Source organism: Aspergillus versicolor, assembly GCF_001890125.1.
Source record: "Aspergillus versicolor CBS 583.65 unplaced genomic scaffold ASPVEscaffold_7, whole genome shotgun sequence".
NCBI classification, from domain to species: domain Eukaryota; kingdom Fungi; phylum Ascomycota; class Eurotiomycetes; order Eurotiales; family Aspergillaceae; genus Aspergillus; species Aspergillus versicolor.
This window is the reverse complement of record NW_024467530.1, coordinates 166,170-192,791: the sequence shown is the minus strand read 5'-3', so window position 1 is coordinate 192,791 and position 26,622 is coordinate 166,170. Positions and strand designations below refer to the sequence as shown.

The 26,622-nt window shown below is 52.3% G+C and overlaps 6 protein-coding genes across 6 annotated transcripts; 4 read left to right on the top strand and 2 right to left on the bottom strand.

Annotated features, from left to right (window-relative positions):
* Positions 1–10: 10 nt before the first annotated feature.
* ASPVEDRAFT_891109 (uncharacterized protein) lies at positions 11–2,488 on the top strand (the record flags this gene model as incomplete). The annotated part of the gene is made up of 5 exons (XM_040818513.1): positions 11–907; positions 957–1,178; positions 1,233–1,407; positions 1,489–1,623; positions 1,655–2,488. The coding sequence occupies 5 exons, from the start codon at positions 11–13 to the stop codon at positions 2,266–2,268; spliced, it is 2,043 nt and encodes a 680-aa protein (XP_040669676.1). The 3' UTR covers positions 2,269–2,488.
* ASPVEDRAFT_763212 (uncharacterized protein) lies at positions 2,488–3,177 on the top strand. Its single transcript, XM_040816338.1, has one exon. It carries the CDS (start codon positions 2,649–2,651, stop codon positions 3,081–3,083), a length of 435 nt encoding a protein of 144 aa, XP_040669675.1. The 5' UTR covers positions 2,488–2,648; the 3' UTR covers positions 3,084–3,177.
* A 1,968-nt stretch (positions 3,178–5,145) lies between these two features.
* Positions 5,146–8,469, top strand: nrps11 (nonribosomal peptide synthetase fmqC; the record flags this gene model as incomplete). The annotated part of the gene is made up of 1 exon (XM_040807249.1): positions 5,146–8,469. The coding sequence occupies one exon, from the start codon at positions 5,146–5,148 to the stop codon at positions 8,467–8,469; it is 3,324 nt and encodes a 1,107-aa protein (XP_040669674.1).
* Positions 8,470–9,363: 894 nt separating this feature from the next.
* fmqD (FAD-dependent monooxygenase fmqD) lies at positions 9,364–11,347 on the top strand. The gene is made up of 5 exons (XM_040812810.1): positions 9,364–9,657; positions 9,720–9,936; positions 9,998–10,386; positions 10,446–10,807; positions 10,900–11,347. Exons 1-5 carry the CDS (start codon positions 9,430–9,432, stop codon positions 11,150–11,152), a joined length of 1,449 nt encoding a protein of 482 aa, XP_040669673.1. The 5' UTR covers positions 9,364–9,429; the 3' UTR covers positions 11,153–11,347.
* Positions 11,348–11,960: 613 nt separating this feature from the next.
* On the bottom strand, positions 11,961–13,752 carry fqzB (FAD-dependent monooxygenase fmqB; the record flags this gene model as incomplete). The annotated part of the gene is made up of 4 exons (XM_040809192.1): positions 13,380–13,752; positions 12,719–13,305; positions 12,297–12,643; positions 11,961–12,264 (listed from the first exon to the last, which is right to left on the bottom strand). Exons 1-4 carry the CDS (start codon positions 13,537–13,539, stop codon positions 11,961–11,963), a joined length of 1,398 nt encoding a protein of 465 aa, XP_040669672.1. The 5' UTR covers positions 13,540–13,752.
* Positions 13,753–14,618: 866 nt separating this feature from the next.
* nrps12 (nonribosomal peptide synthetase fmqA) lies at positions 14,619–26,580 on the bottom strand (the record flags this gene model as incomplete). The annotated part of the gene is made up of 3 exons (XM_040817681.1): positions 14,619–18,044; positions 18,093–25,946; positions 26,014–26,580. 3 exons carry the CDS (start codon positions 26,578–26,580, stop codon positions 14,619–14,621), a joined length of 11,847 nt encoding a protein of 3,948 aa, XP_040669671.1.
* Between the last annotated feature and the right edge of the window lie 42 nt (positions 26,581–26,622).

The following is a 26,622-nucleotide window of genomic DNA, read 5'->3' as shown; positions in this document are numbered from 1 at the left end:
GAATACTAACATGACGCAAAACGAAGGCAAGTCGTGCAACCGATCTCAACGTCAATTAATGAAGCTAAAATACAGCAAAGGACCTCAACCCGTGCCATCAGGACTGCTCATTCCTGTATTTACCGGTGCGCAAAAGGTGACCTCCAGCTATCAGCGACGAACTCAGCTCCAATATGCATTTCTCATTGCTCTGGCTGTGACCGGCTTTTACAAATTCGAAGACCCTCAAATCCGAGTTGCTGGACTCAGCTGCGCTTTCCCAGGAGCCGGCTTCCTTGCCGTCGGCGGTATATGGGGCGCTTTTGGGGTTATTATTTCTGTTGCCCTGATTCCACTCTCACTATTCGCCTGGTTCGGAGCAGGTGGGCTTGCATTCGTTCTAGCAAATTGGATTATCCCTGGCCTCGTTGCGACAGCAGTCACTGGTGATGGGCTTTGGGAACCAGCAGCCCCAATAGTATTCACATTTGTTGCTGGAGTAGCAGCTTATGGTATTATTGCCGGTCGCTCGCGACATTATAAGGCCCTGGGCATGCGAGAGAGCCGAAATGGTCTCCTCCTGGATGCAGAATCGAAATGGAGTGCGCGCGTTCAGTCTCTGCCAGACCCCGATGAGAAACGCGAGCTGTCTATCGAGGAACTTAGAATGCTGCAACATTTTGTCGAGGTGGCTCATCAGGCTCCTGACGACTGGTCCAACTTTACAGTTATTGATCAGTTCCAGACTTCAGCACTGAGATACCAGCTTTACTTCCTGCAATACACCCTGGCAGTGGTGCAGAAATACTATATGCCCAGCTTCCAGGGATACATCAAAACAGGCCAGGAAAGGTTGATCGAGAGGAGCACCACGAAAGATGTCATGAATTACTGGAAGTGGGAGTCTTTATGGGGAAAGTTCACTTTCGTTAGTTGAGTCCTGATGTTAAAGGTAAATATATAATGACGAGTGGTAGGACTGGGATCCAGTGGTCCGCGATAATATCATGGTGACGGGCTACATTGTGCTCTGCCTGTCTCTTTATGAGAAACTCAATGGCGATGATCGGTACCGTCAACCAAATGCCCTTAACTTCCGAATCACAGACAAAGCGAACTACCATCACACCACGGAGAGCATCTTTGATGCACTGATGAAAAATTGGGAGAGTTGCTCGTACTGTCTCTTTCCCTGTGAGGTGAGCTAGCCCTAATCACGAACCTGATACTCTGATCCGTGTTAATGTTGGCAGCCAAACTGGATTTATTCCTCATGTAACTTGATTGGCATGGAAGGCGCCCTTGCCTATGACTCGTATATGAAAACTGGCAGGGCCGCAAAACTCCTCCATAATCGGTTCCAACAAGGTCTCCAGGAAGACTTTATGAATCCAGATGGGAGCATTGTCGCCCTGAGATCTGCGATCAGTATGTATTTTGCGCGTATTATGCCAACGAGAAGCAGAGCTAATCTTCATCCAGCGGGCTTCCCTATAATCGGTCTTACAGGTGTACTCGGTGACGTTTCAGGCGCGTTTGACTGCTCTCCGGGGATGCCAGAAGTCGGGCGTCGACTATGGCTGCTGTCGAAAGAAAGTAATATTCAAAAGGCCAAAACTGGAAAATACTATCTTGAAAACCTTGGTAAGTTAAACACTCCTTTCACTAAATTCAGACCAGGGCCCGCGCCAAATTGATAACAAGTATTTAGTGGGTGCCGATAAGATGGATGTAGGCAATTACCAGGCAGGCCCTGGCTTCGCACACTGTGCCTATAGCAACTGCGCCACTGAGTTTGGCGAGTCCGACATTGCTCATGATCTCATTGCTGAAGTTGACGAGAAGCTACATCCCCTCGTTGAGACCTCGGCCAAAAGTGGTGCCCTTACGAATCGTGGCCTATCCTTGCTCGCTACGACTTTTCTCTTCCGCGCCCGTATTGGGAGGAGGAAGGACTGGGCTAATCTGCTCACCGGTCCTGTCGATGAGCAGGTTCGTGCAGCACCCAAGCTGGACAGTGTTCCCTTCCCAGAAGTCATGGTGGCGCGTTGTCATCCCGTGCGTGGTCCGGAGGGTATACGCGTGGAATTTCTTCTCCGGGGCCCAAAGAAGCCCAAGAATATAACGATTGCCTTTACCGACCTACAGGAAGGTGTTGCGTATCATCTTGCTGCATTAAATAATAATCAATGGGAGGAGGGTGTCACCGGCATCAAGGCGGATGGCAACGGCCGGGCCTACATGCAGATAGTGGTGGGAGATCGAAGCGAGTTTGTCTTGAGGACTTGAGCTGCTCATTGCACAAGTATAACCAGTGTATATATAGCAGCTCTCTATATTCTATCTAGGTGTGAAAGCCAGTGAATAGACTTCAGTCTCGTACTCATTATTGGGCCTTCGACCTGACCCGACGCGCTCTGAATGGCATCCAATCGCAGCCGGAAAGTCCACCTTGTTCCCCCGAGGCATATAGCATAACTATATAAATCGCCCTTTCGTAGCCGATTTGGTGGATGCTTCATTTGTGTCCAACGTCGATTTATACCCGCAGAGGCAGGGTTCAACCCTTCCTCGAGGCATTCCTTAACCTTTAAAATGTTCTGCATGAAGCCTACCCCAGTTGCGCCAGATCGCCGTATAATCAGAGTTAAGATCATAGGGCCGTTGGAATGATTAACCCTTCGCACTACGAACGCCTGCTAATTGTTCGTAGACGTGGCATGGTCACGCAAGTCGTCCATGTGCCCTCACTCAACGCCTTATCCCACCTCTTTCAGATCACATGCCGTTGCGATGTCTCTGAGGAAGCTATGAAATACAGCCATGTCAAGGTCCCAGGCACCTCTAGGCCCAATACGAGGTTAGACGTCGACGAACTATGCAGTGCGCCGGAAATGGAACTAGTCTTGATAGCAAGTAATCATGCCTTGCACGCATCCGAAGCTGTACTCGCGCCGCAAGCCAACGAGTACGTGGTTATTGAGAAGCCAATTGCTTTGAATTTGCAAGATACGAACCGTATTATTGGACCAAATCCAGTTTTCCTCGGGCAACCCGGAACGTATCCAAGGACATTTCACGATTATCGCGAGTCGGATTGTTAAGCGTAGACAGATGCTGATATGGAGCAACCCCTCCAAGTTGAGCTTGGAATCACCATCACGAAGGAGACGGCTATGATGTGGGAGATACTCTCTATCCTTGGCTCGCATGATTTGCGCGCTGTGCGGGAGATTATCGGTATACCCCAAGGTGTCGTAGGTTTCTCACCTTGTGCCACTGTCGGGTCCCCATGTTGGGGGTAAGCTTCAGCCAGGCTAATGATGACAGTGGAATTTTCCAGTACGGAACCTTCGCGCTCGCATGCGAGTCCTGTGTCGATCAGGTCGCAGGATTCGATGCCTCGATTGAGATCTTTGGTGACACAAAGTGCGTCAAGGTGTGTATCGACAAAGGGTTGCCAACAACGATGGTTTTTAAGGAGACTCTACCGGACGGGCCGTATAGGGAATCCCCCACCAGGCAAAAGATGTCTACCAATGGGTCTCGCAGCGCATCCTTCCGAAAACGACTGCGTCCGATGCTAGACAAGGCCTGGAGATCTTGGGGATGGAAACCTACGACGTCGTGAAAGATTTAGGTCTATAGCCAGATACAAAGGCTATGGGCAAAGCCAGCTGAGGATATTTCTTCCATTATGAACGCTGCCAGAAGCATGTCAGGGGTTGCATTTCCTTGTGTGTAGGCCACAGGATGACTGGTAGGATGCATTGATATACTCATACCTTTCGTAACCACTATCCGCGTAGCATTCGGGTGCAATGAGTTGTCCGGAACAGTGTTTCGATCTTGATTATCCCTAGCCTTGACCTATATGAATAACGCAGGTTCCCTGAACGTGGAATACGTGGGATAATATGACGACAAGGGAAACTGGTCGCTCGGCTTAAAGGTTTTATACTCAGTGAGAGCGATTTATTCTCCCTGATTGTGGCACAAATACCTGGCAAACACATCCGGGCCAGGGTGTCTTCATGCACATTGGTGACCCCGAGGCGTGACATGCACGGTACGAAGGGCACGGAGCGCGCACAGCAACACACTATTTGATTCGGTATATTCCAGCGAGACTTGAGACCCTAGCTTCGAAGGGGGGTCTTTAAGCGCTGGCACAATCATGTACAGCCCACCTTTGCGGTTCTTGGAGAAGCTACGCATTCCCTGGGTGACTTAGGACTACTGCTGACAGAGGATCTCTCAAGCACATCAACGAAGCCCGCCTATAGCGGGGGCAATGGCGACGAGTCGGTGGCGGCCTTATCCACGGTGGTAAAGCTCGGAGGTAAAAGAATGGAAGTAAGGAGAAGGGTGACTGGAATAGGAATGTCCTTGATAGTGGTGGGCTGGTGGCTACCATTCCCACGCATTAGATTTACATCCCAAAGATGTGTAGTAGAAAAAGAGGCCATATCGTCGAAAGCCCCGTCAAAGGATGCAAGACTACGTTTTGACTCCCAGCTAGACGAAATGCAAAGAGAAAATTACCTCCACCAAGGAAATGTACCTGGCAAACTGAGATTTATCATATGGGCACCCGCCATACGTACTAGTTGCATTTCTCAAGTTGGTATGACTGTACGGCTGAGGTATCTTCCAAGGCGCAGGCCTCGATCGAGCTGTCACTTGAGCAAGCAAGGGACCTCGACGTGCAATATGTGGTTTTGTTGCACAGAGAGATGAGAATATTACCAATGTTGAAGCTGTCTGTGCAAGAGGACCTTGCGTCGCGTGTCACAACATTCTCCTCGTCAAGGTCTAGACAGGCCAAGCAAGGCTTTCGACTGGCCCAGCCAGCTTATTTTGGTCCCTGGACAAGTGGAGAATCCGAGCCTACTGCGCCATTATGTGCCGCTACTGTGATCGAGAGAAACCGTTACATTTATTTCCCCAAGGAGTTATGTCAGAAATATCATCTAAGGTCCGTGTGAAGGTCCGGGAAACTGAGAAGGATAATTAACAAACATATCCCATACTTACAACTTACACCGCACTGAGCGACGCCCATTGATTTTCTCTTTTCTATCTGCTGTCAGTTTCTTCAGCAAAACCTGTCCGAGTCGCATATACTCTCCTGCAGCCCTACGTGTCCAAGTCTGTACCAGAATAATGGAGACCACGAGCCCAACCGCCGTCGACTGTCAGCTGCAAAAGGCTGGTGCATTTGTTCTAAACGCTGAAGTTGATACTGGGGATGAGCCATATCTAGACCTGGCGAGCTATATTCCAAAGAAAGCCCTCCAAAATACCAGGCGAGATCCAGTCCACTCATGCGTTAACGAAATCTATGAAGCGCAATTTCAAGCCCGTCCAGATGCGCCTGCGGTTTGTGCCTGTGATGGCAGCTTGACATACCGTGAGCTAAACAACTGTTCTGCTGTCCTAGCGAACAAACTCCGTCGGCAGGGCGTGAAGGCTGAGGGTTTGGTTGCCCTTCTTTTCGAGAAATCGAAACTCATGGCCGTTGCCATGCATGCTGTAATCAAGGCTGGGGGTGCCTTCATGATGTGGGATCCATCCTTTCCTGTGGCACGCCTCCGGGGGATGTTTGGCGAATCGGGGGCGCACCTGGTACTGGCCTCTGCAGGAAACTCCCAGATGGCGTCTGAGATAAGTGACAACGTCATTGTAGTAGACGAGATCCATCCCCTAGATACGGCTCCATTGGATCCCGGCAACCGGCCAGAGAACGCCCTGTACTCCGTCTACACCTCTGGATCGACAGGCAAGCCGAAAGGCTTCCTGATCGAACACAAAGCAGTCTGCACCTGCGCCTTGGCCCTTGGGAGTGAGATGGGAATTACGGAGAACTCTCGCTTTCTTCAGTTTTCTTCCAACTCATTTGACCTTGCGGCGTTCGAGCACCTTCTTCCGTTTCTTTTCGGCGCTTGTCTCTGTATCCCATCTGAGAGCGAGAGAAAGAGTGACCTAAACCGCGCCCTGGACAGTTATGGGATTACGCACGCAATACTGACTCCTTCGGTTAGCCGATTAATTGATCCTAAGCAACTCACAGCCTTGCGGACGCTGTTACTAGGTGGGGAGGCGTCTACCCAGGAGGATGTCCGACGTTGGACTCCTTATGTGCAGCTTCTCAACGGCTATAGTCCCGCAGAAGCCGGATGTCTCAATGTCGTCAACCCGGGTGCAACGCAGGCCAGTCCGAATAATATTGGCTTTCCTCTCACGATCACTCCCTGGGTGGTGGACCCCGAGAATCATAATCGATTGATGCGTGCCGGGGACGTAGGCGAGCTGGTGATACAGGGACACACACTGGCACGAGGCTACTTCGGACCACCTGAACGAAGTGCAGCGGCGTTCATTGACACTCCTACCTGGGCGCGGAAGCTGGCCTGTGAATCTTACGGAAGAATGTACAAGACGGGGGATCTTGTAAGGTTTGATGTTGAAGACGGTTCTTTGCATTACGTCGGCCGCAAAGATCTGCAGGTCAAAGTTCGTGGCCAGCGACTCGAGCTCGCGGAGGTCGAATTTGCGTTGCAACAATGCTTCCCCTCGCCGCATTCCGTCCTGGCCGAGGTGATTGTTACGGACGGCAGAGAGCCGTCCTTGCTGGGGTTCGTTTGTAGGCAAGGCCAACGCCAGCTGATGCCAATTGCACCCCAGAGCGATGAGCGCGGTCTGTTCCTTGTGCCGGATTCTAAGTTCTGTGCGGAGGCTCAGGTGGCGCTGACAGCTATGGGGAATACACTGCCGTCCTATATGGTTCCATCTGACCTTCTCCTGATCTCTCATTTGCCTATGCTACCGTCTGGGAAAACAGATCGTGGGAGTCTTCGCACGCTTGCGGCCGGTCTGAATCCGGCCGAAAGGAGAGGGTATAGCAGCGTGTTGAGACAGCACCGCGACGAACCCAGAGACGAACTGGAGCACTTATTACTAGTACTCTGGGCCACCTCTCTCAGCCTTGCTGCCACGCAGGTTGGAGTCAAGGACAATTTTTTTCACCTAGGCGGCAGCTCGCTGGATGCTATTCACCTAGCAGCTGGGATACGCAAAATGGGGTTTTCCGAGCTGTCCTCAGCTATTGTGTTCAACAACCCCACCATCCGGGAGATGGCAGATACGTTAAAGGTTATAAAAGCATCGAGCCAGCCCCAGAACACTTCACCATTGGCGTCCTTCGAGCTGGACTCCTTGTTGGCGGCCGAGCTCTTGCGCAAAGTGGGGATCTCGCCCGATGATCTGGAATGTGGGTTTTTGCCCGTCACTCCGTTCCAAAGAAAAAGTTGCCTGCTGAAGCCCATGCACCTGACGATAGATATCTCGGGCATAGATCACGCTCGACTAGAGGCTGCTTGGACTATCGTGCAACAGAACCATATCAGCCTCCGGTCTATCTATGTGATGCAAAATGGAGATATATACCAAGCTTTTCTCCGTAGGCCAGGGTCAGCCTCTATACCCATTTTCAGGTGCGAGGAGCGAGTTGGTGACTATGCCGCAAGGTTCTGCGATCACGATACTAGGAATATCCTGGATGGGCGCCCCTGGTGGAGTTTGAGCAGAGTCGATAGCCACACGGAGAGCAGTCTGGTTCTCCGAACTACCCACGCTCAAATCGATGCGATGACTCTTGATGCCATCTTCAAAGACTTCATGGCAGTATTTGAGGGCCAGGAACTATCCCAGAGAGGGTTGGAATTCCCTAGATACATGCAATCACGTCTAACGCACAACACATCCACTGCAGCCACCGCCTTCTGGTCAAAGTTTCTTGATGGCTCGGAAATTACTAGGCCAATTCTCCTGGACCCGTCCTTGGTGGTGGATCCGGAGTCTGAATCAATGGTATTTGTGTCCAGGGAGATGACAGCCATGACCCCGCCGGCTGGCATCACGCTGGCAGCGGTATTCCGCGCCGCCTGGGCATTCGTCCTATCCCAGTATACTAAAGAGGACGACGTTGTCTTTGGCGAGTTTGTGGAGGGTCGGAGCCTCCCGATAAGTGATGTGGATAAAGTCACAGGGTGTACGGCGGCGGAGGCTCCAATGCGTATCACCATTCCCTCTGGTGCATCTGTTCTTGACCTTCTCCATCATTCCCAGAAGCAACATGTTTCACGTATCCCATACGAAACATGCGAATTGGAAGATATCATTCCACGCTGCACGTCGTGGCCAATTGACACGGCCTTCAGCCATATTCTGATCCTAGAGAATGTGGATGTTGTTCCCCCGGTGGTCCTAGATGGGCAGCTCCGCAAACACAGGTGGGCTTTTCACGGACGACTCGAGGACGTGCATGTCCAGTTGTTTCCTGGCCATGAGAAATTACAGGTCGGAATTTCTGGTCCAGCTATCCGCCTATCCGAAAGCATCGCCACCCTGCTTGTTGACAAGCTGGAAGCTGCATTCAGGGACTTCATCACCCGGCCAGAAGCTCCCCTGTCGGACATAGCAAGTTAAGACCGCTCGATCTTGTTGTGTCAATTCCTCTTTTATTGGCAGGTTACAGGTAGGTACGATAGAGAATGGCTCAGTAATTGAGTCTGTGCCCACGACGCAACGCGTTAGGAGGAGAAGATCAAGTGCGTATCTCGACCTTGTCGCGAAGAAAGGACCGCCAGACACTTATTGATACTGAAGAATGTGGTTTAAGTCTATACGTATTACGAACTGTCTCCTGGGGGTTATGGCTGAGATAACAGACCATAATCCACCGTAGACCGTCTTTTTCCTTTTCCGCACGGGGCGTTTAGGGTTTGTTGGTGGGCCAGCAACCTCTGAGGTTTATAAGACAAACAAAGCACAGTCAAAGGTTGGCGAGATTTGATCTTACTTAGTTTCACGTCGTCGTTGAGCAGCATTGAAGGATTACTGGATTCTGGAGAATTACATACAATTTAAGTGCGAATTGCACCAACTTTTGCTGTGCATACGAAGAAGGAATACGGTTTCTTTTTTCCGTGGTCGCGGGCCAGACCTGTCATTCCCCGTCCCCAATAAATTAATCTGATTGTTCTTTAAATTTCATTTCAGCTGTGGGTAATCTTTACATGGCAACACAGAAGGATGGGGAATCTCAGCACTTCTGGCGGACATAGTCCTGGCTCATAGCGCACCGACCCCCTCAAGGAAGTAATACCCATTCCAGGCGGTCTTGTAGAACATGCCACATCCTCGTCGCCGTAGTGCTGAATCTTGCTGGTTGACAATCCCCATCATTCCAGTGCAGCGGAGACATTATCATGTCCCTTGCATGCTGACTTCAAGCGTCCTTCTGGAGGAATTTGCACTGTTATTGAACGGGATGCAGGCGACAACAGAGAGCAAGGTCTAAACTAATTAAATACATGTCCCGTTTCTCATGTTAGGAGTGCCTTTGTGCATCAACCTTGAAACCCCTTACCTGAAAGTGAGCCAGCCATGCGATATAACCTCTGCCTCATTCTGGGCGTGGCCCAGCTTTGCAGGTGCTACGATGGTGATTATCTAATCCCTCTCTTTCGTCCTGCCCTATCTCCAGAGTCTGGGGTATTTCTCTCTGCCGACGAGGCGTACAATACAGAGGTTACCCCTCGTTGGTCGACATTCAAAGACCCATCCTATATTGCAGCTATCAAGCCAGCATCTGAGGAAGATGTGCAATCAATTGTAAGTTCCATTTTGGCAGGGGATCGAGAAGGCCCGTCTTAACTGTTTCATGAAAACGTTAGGTTTCTATTGCAGGTTCCCACAACATATCGTTTCTTGCAACAGGAGGCGGACATGGAGTCAAGTTGGGGTTCGACAAGGTCCAACACGCTATAAACATCGACCTGTCCAATCTCAACTCTATTGACTTAAATCTTGACAACAATACGGTCACTGTTGGAGCTGGAGTGGAGAATTCCCAACTTTATGATGTTCTCTCCTCTGTCGGTCAAGAGACAGGTAGTCAAACCCTTTCGTGATCCCATCAAAGTGTCCACAGGCCACTGACACACAATTGTAGCTTTGACGAGTGAGCGCTGCCTTAATACCATTGGGCCAACACTAGGTGGAGGCCTGGGGCCACAATATGGGCTCCGCGGTCCGCTTATAGACTCCCTTGTTTCCGCTCACTTGGTAACTGCGTCGGGAGATATTGTGGACGTGTCCGAGAGCGAAAACAGCGATCTTTTCTGGGCCATTCGTGGTGCCGGGGCGAACTTTGGCATAGTCACCTCGGCCACCTACCGAATCTACCCACCCATCAACAATGGCGAGGCTGTGTTGGCCAGGTTTTCCTTCTCCCCAGTCGCTAACCGGTCGGTATTTGAGCTAATGGAATACATGAATGAGGATTACCCTCCAGAGATGGCGGGCGGAATTGCGGTCGGTTACAATCACACCTCTGGGCAGGTATGCATCCTTCGAAACATGATTAGTGTTGATCTCATTCCTCCTGACGGATGTTATAGCCAACGCTTGCATGGCAACTCTTGTTTTCAGGGCCATTGGAAACTGCTCAGCCTTGGCTCGACAAACTAACGAGCTTGGGGCCGATCGATGCAGACCTCCAGACCGTGCATTGGCATGGTAGAGACCAGCCTGAGTCACCCTTTTGTACAAGAAAACAGCAGTGGGTCATCTACAACTTGAACCTGGCGCGGACAGATTCGGCCACCCTGGGTTCGTATTTTGAACAAGCAGCGGACTTCGCTGCCAGCAACCCATGGTTTGACTGCACATTGATGTTTGAGAGGCTACCCAGGGACGCCGCATTGGCGGTGCCCGAAAGGCAGAGGGGGGTCTGGCCCTGGCGAGACAGCAAGTTGAACGTGTAAGCCCACGTATACTTCCTATGCCAATGCTGTCACAGGATTTAAAGCGATGTGAATTGTAGCAAACTGTTTGGCTGACTGCGTACGCCAGGAATTTTGTGGTCAAGACACCGTCTTCAGCATACGATGGGGCGGTCGACGGCTTCCTTCGGCCAGTCAGAGAGGAGTTCCAGGAATCAATGGGCTATGATACGGTTCATGCATATGTCAATGAGGCATTAGGTGATGAGGGCCCTGCCGCATGGTACGGTGAGCATAACCTTGCCAGGCTTAGTGAGCTGAAGCGGCGATGGGACCCAAATTCCCAATTTGGAGCTGGGGCTCCAATTCCCCTTCATCTGTAGTTGTGACTTGAACGATGCTGATCGGAGTCATTTACTGGCCTGATACGGGGGTTTCCGAGCGTTCAGTATGGTCTTATCTGAAAACGCGCTTTGCTAGAGTAGTTGGACTGTTCCGGTTATAGCCTGCAGAACCTGTATTAGTAGCATATCCATACACTAGATACGATCACAATGAGATACGCTAGCAATTCGGGCATTCAAAATATTTTCTACCTCCCTCTGTACAGTGCAGGCCTTGGACATGAACAGCACGGCCCGAGCTCGCACAGCTTATGTTCGGGTTTTGTGGATGCAGGTGTTCATTTCGTTCCCACGATCTCAGATCTCCTCGAGCTTCGTGCCTTGCGTAATTAAGCCGTGCTACTTTTATTTAATATCCTAAAGCTTGAACCTCGTTCTAGCCCTGCATCGCCACCTTCAGCAGTCTTGATACCAGTCAGTAGGCCGTAGACCCCGCCTCTATATATCCTTCTGCCTATATCCATGACCACACCGCTACAATATATATATACTTACCATACCAACCAGTTACTTTTTAGATACCATATTAACAGTAAATTATAAGACACAGGCTAACCTTTGACTGACCTTTTAATTCTCACGTTATTGCTTATCTCGTTTTTCTAGCCATACCATCGTAGAGAATACCTGGCGAGAGCTTGGGCTACTCGGGTGGAGACACATGTACGTAGTATCATTAACTGGTCCTAACTCAACATCTAATATATTGAAGTCGAGGGTGAGTTGGGATTCTATCAACACAGCAAGAATGGAGATGAACGTCTGGCTTCATGGCGTAACGCCAAGGTTAGGACTCAGGGATATATGTGTCCTCGATCCGGTACACACCATCCGGAGGAATGTTTCGAGGGATGTACTCGGCTTGACCACGGAGGGCCTGCACTACCTGATCGAAAACCTGATGCGTATACTCCCGGCAATCATGACCTAAGATCCATTCAGGGTTAGGGAATGCAAAAATGTTCGGATCCTTCGCGACGGCCTCCCAATCTGGCCAGAACAACGCGTCCTGTAAGGTCGAACTCCCAAGCTGGATCACTGTGGCGCGCGGATACCTTTGAGGATTTCCACGTAGGTTAGGATAATGGTTCCTTAGATTCTAGGTCGGAGGGGAAATAAATACCTGATCTTCTCTGCCACGCGCAGGGCTAGGGGAGTATGTGCTTTCCCTGCTAAGCTAAGCGCTGTGGCGACGACAACACCATCCTCAATTGCCTGGCCTCCCCCCTGACCAACAACTGGGAGGTAGGGGTGGGCTGCATCACCAATGAGCATTGCACGGCCCCCGGAGGACACCCATGTCTTGAGTGGCGGCCGATAGATCAGCAGATGGTCGACAAGTCGCTCGGGTAGTGTATGGCGAATGACTGAGGAGGGCCTACTATGCCCAGGCCAACCGCTGAGGGTTGCCAGCGCGTCCTCAATAGTGGCTCGCCCTCCCGCCCAACTTTCATGGGCGTTGAAGGAGTCCTGCGTCGGTGGTGGCAACTGTCAATGACCCTTCCTGCCTATGAGGCCAATCGTCGATCGTGGAAAGAAGCGTACCTTGTGTATAAGGACCCAGGCAAGCTCTTTGCCTTTTCTCAGTGTGGTAATAGCCAAGTTGATCCCATCGCCGAACCACACGTACACCTGGTCTTTCTCCTGTGTACCTTGCAGTACCCAGCTGGCTTCGGGGTCCTTTGCGATATCCTCCGTTGTTAGATGACCACGGAAGGCCGCCCATCCTGAGCTCTGCTGAGCATCTTCGAGCCCGGTCACCCAACGCCTCGCGTCACTATGGACTCCATCCGCACAGATCACGCAATCAGCAGCCAGTGTTTCGGAGCCATTCACGACTACCCCTGCCATATGGCCATCTTCCCAGTATTTTGTGACACAATGTCCGAGTCGAATATCAATCTTTAACTCTCTCGCGTACTCGTACAGAATGCTGATCAACCTACCGCGATTTATCATCCAAGCCTCTCCTCTCCCTGCCAATTCATTTCGCACAATAAATCGATCATGATGATCCAGCATGTCCGCATGTGTAGCGTTGGACAGATGAGGGGAGACCTTCTCAATCAGTTGCGTCCCCCAGGCACTGATCAGGCGGGCCGCGTTGGGCCCAATGACGATTGCATCGCCCGCTGTGTTAAAGAGACGTCCTTAGCAAACGGTACAAATGGTGCTCAGAATAGGCATCTAAGCAGGTTCACCATACCGTCTTCCTTTAGTTTTGTCACCTTCTCCAGGAGGACTACTGAATGCCCCCTTCGATGACTCTCTATTGCAGTGGCTAGGCCTCCAAGGCCCAATCCTACGACAATGATGTTGATCCCCGATTGCACCGAGTGGGGCTGGTCCGGAGCCTCGATGGCCATTGCAAAGATTCAGGACAGAACTTGGAGAGAAACAGAGAGTTAGATCACGGTTAGAAGCGACTATGCTGAATATGAAGCCTTCTCAAATGGCAGTCTAGTGTCCTACGTCCCCCGTCTAGTAATGAGAATGTAATGTAGGCACCGGACGTGACCTCGCAGATCTTATGGGACCGGACTGCCAATGTTGCATGTCTGATTGACTCTAGGGTCAGAGGTGGGAAATATGACTAGGCGAGCCAAGTTCTATTATGCTGAAGGCCAGTGGAATGCAACACCATGACCACCTATCGGCATACAAGGAGGTTTCACCGATAGCAAGGGGTAAAACACGCTTACTGAACCTTGATGACAGAACTTCTATCTATCACTTTCCTTTGGCCACAGGAATGCTTCATGTTTTGCAGTCTAGGGCTCGGAAATAACGAAACCCATTCTTACACCGAGTAAAAGTTCTTTTCGTCGTATTAAAGCCCCCTTGCAGAATGAACTGGGAATGCATAGAGCAAGGATGATGGACTTACTGTGACATCTGCCAGCCCACCATGTTCGCCTTGACGTACGTCCTAGCGCAACATCTGCCAGCGGAGCATCAGTAAGGGACAATTGCTCACATGTTTCATCAACATCTCACTATCCGCGAATCTGACATTCTTTTCATTCATACCAGTGCTGAAGCGGAGAAGGTTGCGGGTTGTCTTACGGTTATCCTAACTAGACTGCGGTCTACACCTACTGGGGTACGCGTGTCGATGCCATTACTACTGGGCTACATAGTCTATTCATAGCTATTCCGTTACATACACGCCTTCGCCCTTAGACAAGTAGGACATCGCAGTGTACAGAAAGTCTAGAGACTCTAGTATTGGGATTGACTTGATTTGAACATTCTATGCATAACTCCGCCAAAGGCTAATATGAAAAGAAAACGACGGGTGCAATTTCTAGTCGTGGCCCGACGCCGCCACTATACTTGACTGCTGAGTATCTCGAGCCCTGAGGAATTCCCATAAGTTATAAGTCAATATGCAACTTGCTGTTGGGTCTGTGAATTCCAATGGTGGGAGCGCCATATGGGATTTTTACTCCACGCTGAAATTGCTCAGCTGGCAGCCTGGAGACTCTGCGAAGCGCTCAATCAAATCGCAGAGACGTTGGCACATAGACGTGGCCATATTTTCAGATAACACTGCCGTGTTAGCGCATACCTGAATCTCAAGTCGATCCGGGTGAGGCTCAGAAAAGACCCAAACTTCCTTTAACGGATCGAACTGCGCGAATTTGGAGTACTGCACTTGTAGACCATCCAAAGGCATATTGTGGCTGAGCTCAATGTTCTGATGCTGAACAATAAAACTGAGTTGGATGTCGGCACCCCAGGAGGTGGCACTTCCCAAAATATCTGAGAGCTCCAGGTGTTCGTAAGGGAGGGTTCTGGTGTACTGTGCCTGCACATGGGAGAGCAAATCCATGACAGTCCACGATGGGTTGAGCACGACCCGTAACGGGATGAAGTTAAGGCAACATCCTAGCAAGGTCTCGACATGGCTAAGCGCCAGGTTCCGGCCATTCACCGTGTGCCCGAAGACAATATCGTTCTGGGATAACAGCTGGGACAGATAAAAGGCGCATGCAGCCTTGACGAGTGAGGCCATTGTGACACCCGCTGGTAGCTTAGGGGTCTCGATGCCTAAGAAAGTCCAGTGCGTCTGGTGTTCACCTTGCCGGCCGATTGCCGGAGGGAACGGAGTGGGCATCGTTGAGTGTTCCAGGTATTGTGTCCAGAATTGGAACGCCGGGGTCTTATCTTTTGAGGCACGATAATAAACATAATCCGAAAAGTCTGTGGTTGGGGGCAGCTGTCTCTGGTTGTATACAGCGGCAATATCGCCAAACAGGTGCGGAACAGATACGCCGTCCCATTGAGCATGCGAGATTCGAATCGTAAAAACATGGTCCTCCGCTGAGCGGGACACAAGAGTAAACCGGGCGGGAAGTGGTCCCACGACATTCAGTGACGCCAGGCCAACCTTCCAGAGGGCCTCGCACAGCTTCAGCGGATCCTTGTTGGTGGTTAATGTAGTGAAAGGGGGGTCAAGATCCCCGAGGACCATTTGCATCAGCTGCCCTTCATAATAAAGGAACTTTGTGCGCAGGATACTGTGCCGAGCCATAATCGTTTTGCAGGCTTCTCGCAACCGACTCTGGTCAACATGTCCTCTGATGGAGAAGTTGTAGGAGTGGAATGTGCCACGATCAACGAAGAAACTCTGGGCCTGGGTGGCCGGTAGGAGGTCTATAAGTGCGGATTTAGATGGGATGACCCCTTGTTGGATCGAAGCGGCGTACAAGTCCTCGGGATCCTTCATCAGACTCAATGAGAATGGTTGATGCAACGCCAGAGAGTCCTCGGGAGATTGGGGGACCAATACCTTGGCCAGGTCTGACAGGATGGGATGGGCGAATATATCTGCAACGCTGACAGTCATGCCAGCCGCGCGACATGAGGCCGCCGCTCTCATGGCATCGATAGAGTCACCACCTCGTAGCAGGAAATTATCACCGGCACTGATACTCTCTACTGGAACCTTGAGTATAGTAGCCCAGATCTCCGCGAGCTTCAACTCTTCTTCGGTCGATGGTACTTGTGTAGGCTTGTGAGCCACACCCACCGGCACTGTATACGCCTGCAGCTCTCCGAGAGACATGGAAGCCAGGACGTCCCGAAGACGGTTCCGATCAACCTTGTCTGAATGAGTTCGAGGAATTCGAGTGAGCGGTAGGAAAATGGACGGCACCATGAAGTTCGGCACTGTCTGACGGAGCTTTTCCTCTGCTTCTGTGGCATCTTGGGCAAATTTCATTGATGGTTCTACGAGCAGCTTGCCACTGGATTTGGCATTGCTGTGGTCTGCTCTATCACCGCGGAGTAGTATCATGGCGACCAAGTATGGCTTGCTGCTCCCAGCCGGCGTTATCACCTCTGCCACCACATCCCAGGCGCCAACAAAAGAATGCTGGATATTAGTTTCCACTTCTCCAAGCTCTAACCTTTGGCCTCGCAGTTTTACCTGCCGATCCTTGCGCCCAAGGATGCTGAGAGAACCGTCTGCGTTCGCCCGTACCAAATCCCCAGTTTTATATAAACGAGAATTACACTTGGCTCGAAGGCCATGTAGCCAAGGCGGGGGATTGATAAAGGCTTCAGCGGTTTGTTTAGGATTGTTGATGTACCCCCGCGCTACAATGGGGCCTTCAATAAGCAATTCACCGACGGCGCCTACCGGAACCAATTTATTATGGTCTCGCGGGTCTACCACCCAAGCAACACATCCGACAGGATGGCCAATATTCTGTGGGTCAGAGTTCGGTAGAACGCAGGGCTGGACGAGGGATAAGCCAGAGCATTCGGCCGGGCCGTACCCATTCATCAGATGCACATGCTCTGCCCAGTAGGCGACGTCCGTCTCCTGCATGCATTCGCCAGCCAGGGAAAGGTTCTTAATGGTACATAGATCCTCATGGCGATACAAGCGAGCCACGGAGGGAATGAGCATAGCGTGGTTGGCCTGCAGGGCAGAGACGGCTTGGGCCAGATTATCCCTCCGCTGTGAGTCCGACATCACGCAGACACAGCCCCCCGCGAGAAGCACGCTCAGCTGCTCCACGATACTGATATCGAAAGCGTATGATGAAAACTGCAGGACTCGAGACTGAGGGGTAAGGTTGTACGCTCGGATATGATCAAGGGCACCGGCGCAGTAGGACCGATGCTCAATGACGATTCCTTTCGGCTTCCCGGTAGATCCAGAGGTGAACACCACATACAGAGCATCAGCTGGCTGGGCCTTGGGTCTGGTAATGCCCCGAGACTTGTCGTCCACACACCGCTGATGACATCCCTCGCCAATGGTCACCACTGCCGGGGCGAGCTGCCTGCTCATGGCCTCATTCGCCGTGGACGAAACTACCAATTGACAATCGACCTCGACGCAAATTTCCTTGAGGCGCCGCAGTGGCCACGAAGTATCGAGAAGCAGAAATGCGCCGCCGGCCTTCAACACGGCCATGATGGCAATTGGTGTCCACTTTGTCTTTTCGAAACAAAGTGGAACAACAACATTGGGGCCAACGCCTTGGGCGGATAGCTGGACAGCAACCCGTGAGGACAAGTCATCCAATTCTCCATATGTAAACGCGCCGTCCCATGCGTTCACCGCAGGAGCTTCTGGGTGCAGGACAGCATGTCTCTGGATGAGCTCATGCACGCACGCGGAAACCGGACTAGGGACTATCCTATTACGGGACCAAACGATCGCCTTATCGTGATCACTTAATATGTCAATGGATGCCACGGGAGATTCAGCGTTCTCTATTATGGCGCGCATCGCCCTTTCGAATGTGGCAAGCACCGTCATTGATTGTTCTGTCGACAGTGTAGGTGATTTGTACCGCAGGTGTAGCTCAATTACTTGGTCGCCTGGGGTAAGAGTGATTACTATATCGTCCTGGGCAAGTTAGCGTGGTCTATCAAGACGTTATAAGGCGAAGTCTACCTCTGTGCCGTCTTCCATGGCCATTATGGTAAACTCTAGGCCTCTCTTGACATCGGCTCGCGGTGATGCCTCCGCCTGCACCGCCACTGACGTGTTGAAGAGAGCGCCGTTTGTGACTCCTGCCAGGCGATGAATATCAGATAATGGATACCACTGATGAGGCAGACTCTGCAAATATGTTTCATTGAGCTTCCCAACTGCCTCTTTGACCGTCAAAGCTTCGCTCAAATGCACCCGACATGGGAGAGGATTAAAGACAGGCCCAGCGGTATCAGCGATGCCATCAATTGGGAGATCACGCCCGGACTTTACATAGCCAAAACACACACTATCAGCCCCGGTGAAGCTTTGAAGCACCATTGCCCACGCGACACCCCCCACATTCCATGTGGTGACATTGTATGTGCGACAAAACTCGTCCAGCCTGGCTCTGCCTTGGAATGTGCTGTACATGTTACCCCATTCAGTAGCGGTGGGTAGATTTGCGTGGTGCAGGCTTGGAAATTCACATGGCTCAACATCTTGGAGATAAGCTTGCCAGTATTCTGCTGCACTATCAGAGTCTTGCCTGTAGATGTAAGAGATGTAATCGCTGTACAGTGGTGCTGGGCTCGGCGGAAGACACCCGTCGTATGCTAATGACAGATCGTTTTGAAGTATGCTAAGTGTGGTCCTGTCCATGATGGCATGGCTCAGGTCAAGACGGCAGAGGATCTCCCCGCTGCTCCTTTGCAGGAGCCGCATTGTATGCTGACACTGGCCTTTGAGCCAATTCGTTTTGCCCAATGCCGATTCCGACTCCCAAGATCCAGAGGACTTGCTGAGCTCGAGCTCGGGTGAAACACTCCGCAACACGACCTGGTCCATGTACGACTCTGGGCAGGCACTGTCCACAAAAACAGTGCGTAGCATCGGGTGTCGTCTGACCACCTCATGCCATGCGGCCTCGAGGCGTCCGACGTCTGGCCTGAGGTCGGTGCATGATCGCAGTATCCAGGTCACACTCGCACAGTAGTTGTGTGAGGCTTTGGCCTGTGCGATGAGCATGCCGCGCTGGCTGGGCGAGGAGGGGTAGATGTCCTCGATGTTATCGATAGACACGCCCATGCGAGGCAGCGTGGCGCCGAGAAGTTGTTCCAGGCTGGGGTACGTCAACTGTAGTAGGGGAAAGTCTGACAATGTACGACTGGGCTTGACTGTTGTCAGCTCCTTACATTCCTCGATGAGCGTTCGACGGCACACCTCGATCCACATTTGGATCTCCTTCGAATGGTTCATAAATCGATTATACATGAATCGAAATTGCAAGCGGCCACGCAGCACGCTGGCAAACACCTCGAAGATGCCAAACCGCCGGATACCGTTCCCCGCATGTAGTGATCCTTGATATTCCGCTATTTCTGGAACAAATAAAGAGCCCGGCTTTTCGAATTGCTGGTACTGGCCTGCATAGTTAAAAACCAATTCAACGGGGTGGGATTGCTGGAACACTTGTCGGCCTTCGGGGTGCAGATATCGAGACCCAAAATAGGCCCATCCATTGGAAGGCACTGCGCGACGGGCGTCTTTGATACGGCGCACCACTTCCAGGAAACTGATGGTATGATCCAATTCAGCAACAACCGGCCACATGGTGGTAAACCAGCCAACTGTCTGCGACAGGTCAATGGCCGGATCCCAAGTCTCTCTTCCATGACCTTCACTGAAGCTGAGCGGCGCCGAGCGATTCCTGAATACTTTGAGGAAGGAATACAACAGCGCAGAATGCAAAATCTCAACTGGTTCCGTGGCAAAGGCTACATTGGCAGACCCCAGAAGCAGCTTGGTAGTTTGCTCATCGAGCGTGAACTCTTGGTGTTGACTATCACGGACGAAATTGAGTTGTCCATCAATGCCCCAGAAAGCTGACGGATTGTCATAGTAGTCATTAGGAAGACGGCTAGGGAGGACCTTCTGAGGAGACAGGTTCTGCGCGCTGTATTCCCTTTGTAAGTGGCACCATGCCAGGAAGGGAAGAGAGTGGCTAGCCGACAGACTTTGCCCCTGGAGGACTTCTTCGAGGTCCGCAAGTAGGATACGCCAGGAGACAAGGTCTACCACTAAATGATGGATTGCTATAGAGATGTGCTGGGACCCGTCCTTCATGTTCATTAGGTCCACTGCAGTGAGAGGGCCTGTCTCTATTCTGAGTGACCGTGCGCTGGAGGAGACCACTTCGTCCATCTGTGCCCGGGAGCCTAATTCATGGGAATGGCAGCTGTAGGATTCATCCCTGTGAGAAGTGATGACCTGGTGCCAGTTTCCCTCTTGCCCTTTACCAAAGCGCGCGCGAAGCATGGAATGTCTCGACACAAGGCGGGCAATGGCAAGCTTTAGTTGGCTCATGGTGACGGACTGCGATACACGGAGCACAAAAGTCTGGCTGAACTGATCCCAGCCATCGGCATGCTGGTCAAAGAACATCTGTTGAATTGGCGAGAGCGGCTGCCACACGTCCTCTTCAGCCCTGTGGATAACCGCCGGCGATCTCGATTCCTCACCCAGCGCGTGCACGATTTGGGCGATCGTCTTGAGGCGTAGAAACCTGTCCATTGTGACAGCAAACCCCTTGGACCGTGCCTGGCCGACTGCCTGCATGGCCATAATTGAGTCGCCGCCGAGTTGGTAGAAGCTGTCGTCCACTCCAATGTCTGATCTAGGTAGATTCAAAACAGTGGCCCAGATCGCCCGCATGTCCTCCTCTGGTGGGGATGCTGGGCCTCGTTTCTTACTCCGCTTGAAAGCACCATACGCGGCCAGCTGGTCCTCTGTGCAAGACATCGCTATGGTACGCAACTGGCGACGATCTGTCTTGCCGGAGACGTTAAGGGGCATATTGAGCAGGGGGAGAAATGCCTCTGGGATCATGAATGCCGGAATGGCGTGCTGTAGGGTCGTCTGTGCCTTGTCGACCTGTTTAGTAAACTCCTGAGTCGGTGCGGCCAAGACAGCTCCAGTACCATTTCCATGCTCTCCGTTCCCGTTGGCGACGACAAATGCCACGAGTGTTTGGGTGGCAGGGGGGAGGCTAATCATCTCAACGGCCACATCTCTAGCCTTTGGCCAACAGTGATAGATATGCTTTGCGACTTCGGCTAGCTCAATGCGCTGGCCACGCAACTTGACCTGATTATCCCGGCGGCCAACGTAGTGGAATGACCCGTCCGCATTGTAGCGTACCAAGTCCCCCGTCTTGTACAGTCGCCCCTCTGGCTGCCCAGGTCGGATGTCCTGCAGCCAGCTTGGGGACCGGATGAACGCAGCCGCAGTCTTGCCTGGGTCGTTGAGATAGCCGCGAGCGACGCTGGGCCCTTCTATAAGAAGCTCGCCTACTGCACCAACCGGCAGGAGAATCTCATGATCTTCGGGATGCACCACCCAGCAAACAGCCGCCAACGGCATCCCGATATTCTTCGGGTCACTGGTCGATGTCACAACCGCTTGCACTGTGGTTGACACTGCGCACTCAGCAGGGCCATATCCATTCATTACCTTGCACTTCCCGTTGCCCGCCCAGTTGGACACGTCGGAGGGGGTCATGGGCTCTCCTACGCTAACAAGGGTCTGGGTGATATCGGGATTCTGGGCCAGCAGGTGTCGGGCCACGGAGGGGGTGAGATGGGCATGCGTGAGGCTGAACATCATTGTAGCTTTCGCCAACTCATTCTGACGTTCAAAGTCCGAGGGGACACATACACACCCGCCAGCCATCAGGGTACTAAGCGTCTCCATTATGGAGCCGTCGAACGAATAGGCGGCAAACTGTAGCATTCTAGATTCCGAGTTCACGCCGGTGACTTTGTTCAGCGCCATGGCACTTGAGCAAAAGGATCGATGCTCGACCACTACCCCTTTGGGGGTCCCCGTGGAACCCGAGGTAAAGCTGACGTATAGCGCATTGTTTGCCCTGACAAGGCCCAGGAATGGCCGATCAGGATTATAAGGCCAGTGCTGGGACTCTTGCCGGCCCAGGACAATCGGATGGGCCGCAAGCTTCTTGGCTAGGCCGTGCTTTTCAGGCGACGTCAAGATCAGAACCGAGCTTATCTGTTGGCACATGCTTCGCAATCTCTGCTCCGGCAAAGATGGATCTAGTAGAACAAATGCACCCCCAGCCTTACATATCCCCAGCATGGCAACAGTAGCCCAGTATGACTTCTCCAGACAGATAGGCACAATGTTCTCGGGACCTACCCCCTGGGTAACCAAATGACCGGCTAGGCGGTTGCTGAGCGCGTCTAGTTCTGCATAACTCAACTTGCCATCCCACGCCCACACCGCGGTAGAAGCCGCGCACTCTTTGATCCTCAGCTGGATAACGTCATGCACACATCGGTTACAACCGCTAGGCACTGTACCACTCCATCGGCGCAACAGCTGCATATCCCGAGGGCTGACCGCTGGAATATTGGCCAGCTGATGGTCGGGGTGCACGAGAAGGCTATGGATAACGTGTCCAAAGTGGTTAACAATCATTTTCATTATAGGAGCCGGGATCACCATGGGGTCAAACTCTGCCCTCATCTCGACGTGAGTAGATCCCACCAACTGACAGACCATCGACAGTGCGTACGCCGCGAAGCCACCCTCCGAAGCCGCGTTGGCTTCGCGCAACGTCAGGAACTTGCCGTTCTCATCGCTCCAGTCCGGCTGTACAACAAGCTGGCTCTGGAAATTGCAGGCTTCCTCCGCCTCGCGGCTCAGCTTTCGAATCTGCTGAAGGCCCATTTGCTCAAAGGGAGTCATATCTAATGACTGGGCTTGCATCGCGTTCAATGCCTCGAGAACCGTCGAGTTGGAATTTATCTGAAACCGCAGAGGGACCGTAGCTATGGCGGGGCCAATCATGCGTTCGATTTTCGTCACAGGCGCTGCGCGCCCTGATACCGTGACTCCAAAAACGACGTCCAGGGAGCTTGTGTAGTGGCTGATGGTCAGGGCCCATGCCAGCTTGATCATATTGGATGCTGTGTGCCCTGCTGGAATGCCACCTTCTATAGTCACTGGCATCTCGATACTCGCGGCTGGCCTGGGCCTGTAATCTGGAGATGAAATGGCACGAAACACATCGGCCTGCAAGCCTACGAACTGGGACTTCCAGTATTCATCCGCTCCCGGATGCTCTGAAATATATTGCAAGAAAGGCTTCATCGTGTTCGTGGTCAATTGCTGCCCTGTATAGGCGGCCTCAATGCGATCCATCAACAATCCCACGGACCATCGGTCACAGACCGAATGGTGCATGTTCAGGACGAAAACGGTGGTGGATGAACCTCTTGATTCGCGAACGAGAGCTGCGCGCGTCAGACGGTCTCCTGGCAGCATATGCTGGTTCTCGGACTGTTTGGAATATTGCGTCCAATTCTCGGCGTCGGTGTCCCACTGAAATGCCTCTTGGATGACAACCTGGTACATCCGGCCTTCGGACCCGGGTAGAATCCTCGTACGAAGGATTGGAGTAGTCTGCACCGTTGTTTCCCACGCTCTTCGAAACCGGGCAGCATCAACGTCGTCGTGCAGGCGGAAGACAAACCGGGCAATGTAGCTCCCTGCTTTGACAGTCGACAGGCTCATCATTCCTTCCTGCAATGGTGTGCAAGGATATATATCCTCTATCTGACTTTCACCAACCCGGCATGTGCCCACTGCAGTTGACAGAAGACCATGTCGCGACCTGCCGGGGACTAGAGAGAAGGGCTGCACCTGTTGGGATGTCCCCGGATCTACTACGTCCACCAGACGTGCTAGATCACCAAGCCGTGGCGAGCGAAATATATCAGTCACAGAGGCACGCAAGCCAACGCCTCGCAATAGACCCACTAGTCTCATCGCGCTAACAGAGTCTCCTCCGAGCGAGAGGAAACTGTTCTCCATACCTACCATCTCTGGTGAAAGTTTCAAAACTTCCACCACGAGCTGCTGCATCAGCACCTCCTTCGGTGTAGTTGGTGCGATGGTACAGGTCTTAACACCTGCCAAGAGCATCAGTTCGCTGTGTCGCAGCATGCCGGCCGCTTTCTGGAGCCTGTATCGGTCAATCTTGCCTGATACTGTCTGAGGCATCTGGTCGAGCTGCAGAAACAGTTTCGGGATCATGTAGGCTGGCAGCTTGTCTTCCAATGCTAACATGACTTCCCGAACCTTGGATGTAAAGTTTTCATCAGGAAGCGCAAGCAACTTCTGCCCTTCCGTTTCACGACCGGTCTGTGAGTCGTCTCGGCGGGCAAGGGCCACAAACGCAACCAAGATGGCTGTACCGTCACCATCGGCGGGATGGATGGCATCCACCACGACACTGCGCATAACGCTGCAGGTCTGCGCAATATGATACTCTGGCTCGGCCAGATCTATCCGCTGCCCATGGATCTTTACCTGCCGGTCTCTTCGACCCACATATCGAAGGAGCCCGTTGCCATCATAGTAGACGAGATCACCCGGGATATACAAGCCGTTGCAGTCTGCCCGGCCGTGATTCGCATGCCACTTTGGGGGCAGGACGAAGCTGGCTGCCGTCTTCTCAGCGTTATGAAGGTAACCTTGGGCCAGACTCGGCCCTTCCACGACCAATTCTGCCACAGCCCCAATAGGAGCGAGTTGACTTGGATTACCCTGCTCAACCAGCCAGCATCGAGCGTTTGCTGGCGATCCAATGATGCCGATGTCGCCGATAGACTTAACCTGAGGAGACACGCAACAAATGCCCGCCCATTCAGTGAACCCATAAGCGTGGAACAGGCGAGTACGCTCTGCCCAAAGGGAAATCTGGGCCTTCCGGATTGGCTCCCCTGCTACGAGGATGGTTTTCAAATCCGGCACCATATCCGGCACCAGAGTGGCCAGTACGGTGGGCGTCATGATGGACCAGTCCACCCCCATGGACCTGATCGCGTTGCCCAGGCCACTCACTCTGTCGGCGTCAGAGGGAACGCATAGTGTCCCTCCCGTGGAGAGCGTACACCAGATTTCAATCAATGCCACTCCGAAACTGAATGACGAAAATTGCAGCACCCGATTTGTATGGTGCAGATGCAGCGCACCGCAGTGAGTCTCGATACTGGCGAAGCCTTTGTGGTCCACGACGCAACCCTTGGGTTCGCCGGTGCTTCCGGAGGTAAATAAGCAGTAAGCGGGTGCATTTTCATTTGCCTCTGTTGAAAACGTTGCTGTCTCGACCCGGGGCAACTCTGCAAACATTGAACTCCAGATGGCAATGGTGCGCAGTCCGAGGTCGACCAGCTTCTGTCGATGCTGCGGCGATACAAGCCCCAACGGGGAGCTCAGCTGGCGCGTAATTGCCTTCAGCCGGCTTTGAGGCTGCGATGGATCCAGTGGTACAAAGCACCCGCCAGCCTTGTTGATTGCCAGCATCGCGACGATTGCATACAAGCCTTTGCCAAAGCACACGGGTATCAACTCGCCCGGCCGCACACCAGATTCCTGTAGATAGACTGCAAGCTGTGAGGACATTTCATTTAGCTGTTTGTAATTGAGTACACCATCCGGGGCGATGATTGCAATATGTTCGGGTTGTTGCACAGCTTTTTTGTGGATGACTTTCCACATGAACCTCTCAGTAGGCTGCACTAATGGAGCCTTATTCCATTTCTCAATCAGGTCCATCTGCTCGCTGCTAAACATCGGCACCTGCTTGGGCGCAAGCGTTCCATTTTCCGGGATCTGCTTCATCGCCTCGTTGACGCACGCCATCAAATGGGCAGCCTGACCCGCAGACAGGACTGCTGTTCTGTGGGCCAGAAAGCATTTTTGCCACTGATGGCCAGGACCGAATTCCGATATCAACATCAAGTCGCAGATCTGTAACACGCAACGCCGGTGCTGGTCAGTTTGGGCATCAATGGGATTTGGTGGCTCGGGTAATCACCTCATCATCCGTCTTGCACAGCTGATTGAGCACCGTGGCCGTGTCGAGTTCTCTGTTTGGGCATCCTTCGTATAGCACGATGCCCGTGTTGAAGTCAGCGTAGTGCGTTTCCAGGGCTTCTTGGATTGTCCACGCCTCTTCCTGGAGCAACTCATCGATCGCGCCAACCCCCATGCTAGATGCAGCAAGTAGCTTCATTCGTCTCTTCAATCCAGCTCTGACAAGCCCCACCTCTCCCCTCGCTGACATCTCGCTCATGCCAATCTGGACCGTCGCGGTATCTGCAAACCTCCAGAGAACAAGGGCCCAAGCCAGCGTGATGAAATACCGTGGATCCCGTTTGGTAGCCAGACAGAACCTCATACTTTCTTCAATTCGAGACCTGGGAAATTCTACGATAGCCCATTGCTCCATCCGGTGTTGCCCATCGCTGCGGGTGGGAAAGAGGCATTTCGCAGCAACGCACTGTGGTCTTTGTTGTTTGGTCATTGTTTCCTTAAGCGCTTGTTGTCTGTTCTCTCGCGAGACTGGTACCCCAAGAGTATCTCCTCGGCCGGAGAGGTTCATCTTCTAAATGCTAAAAGTATGAAAGCCCCTCTTTGCAAGATT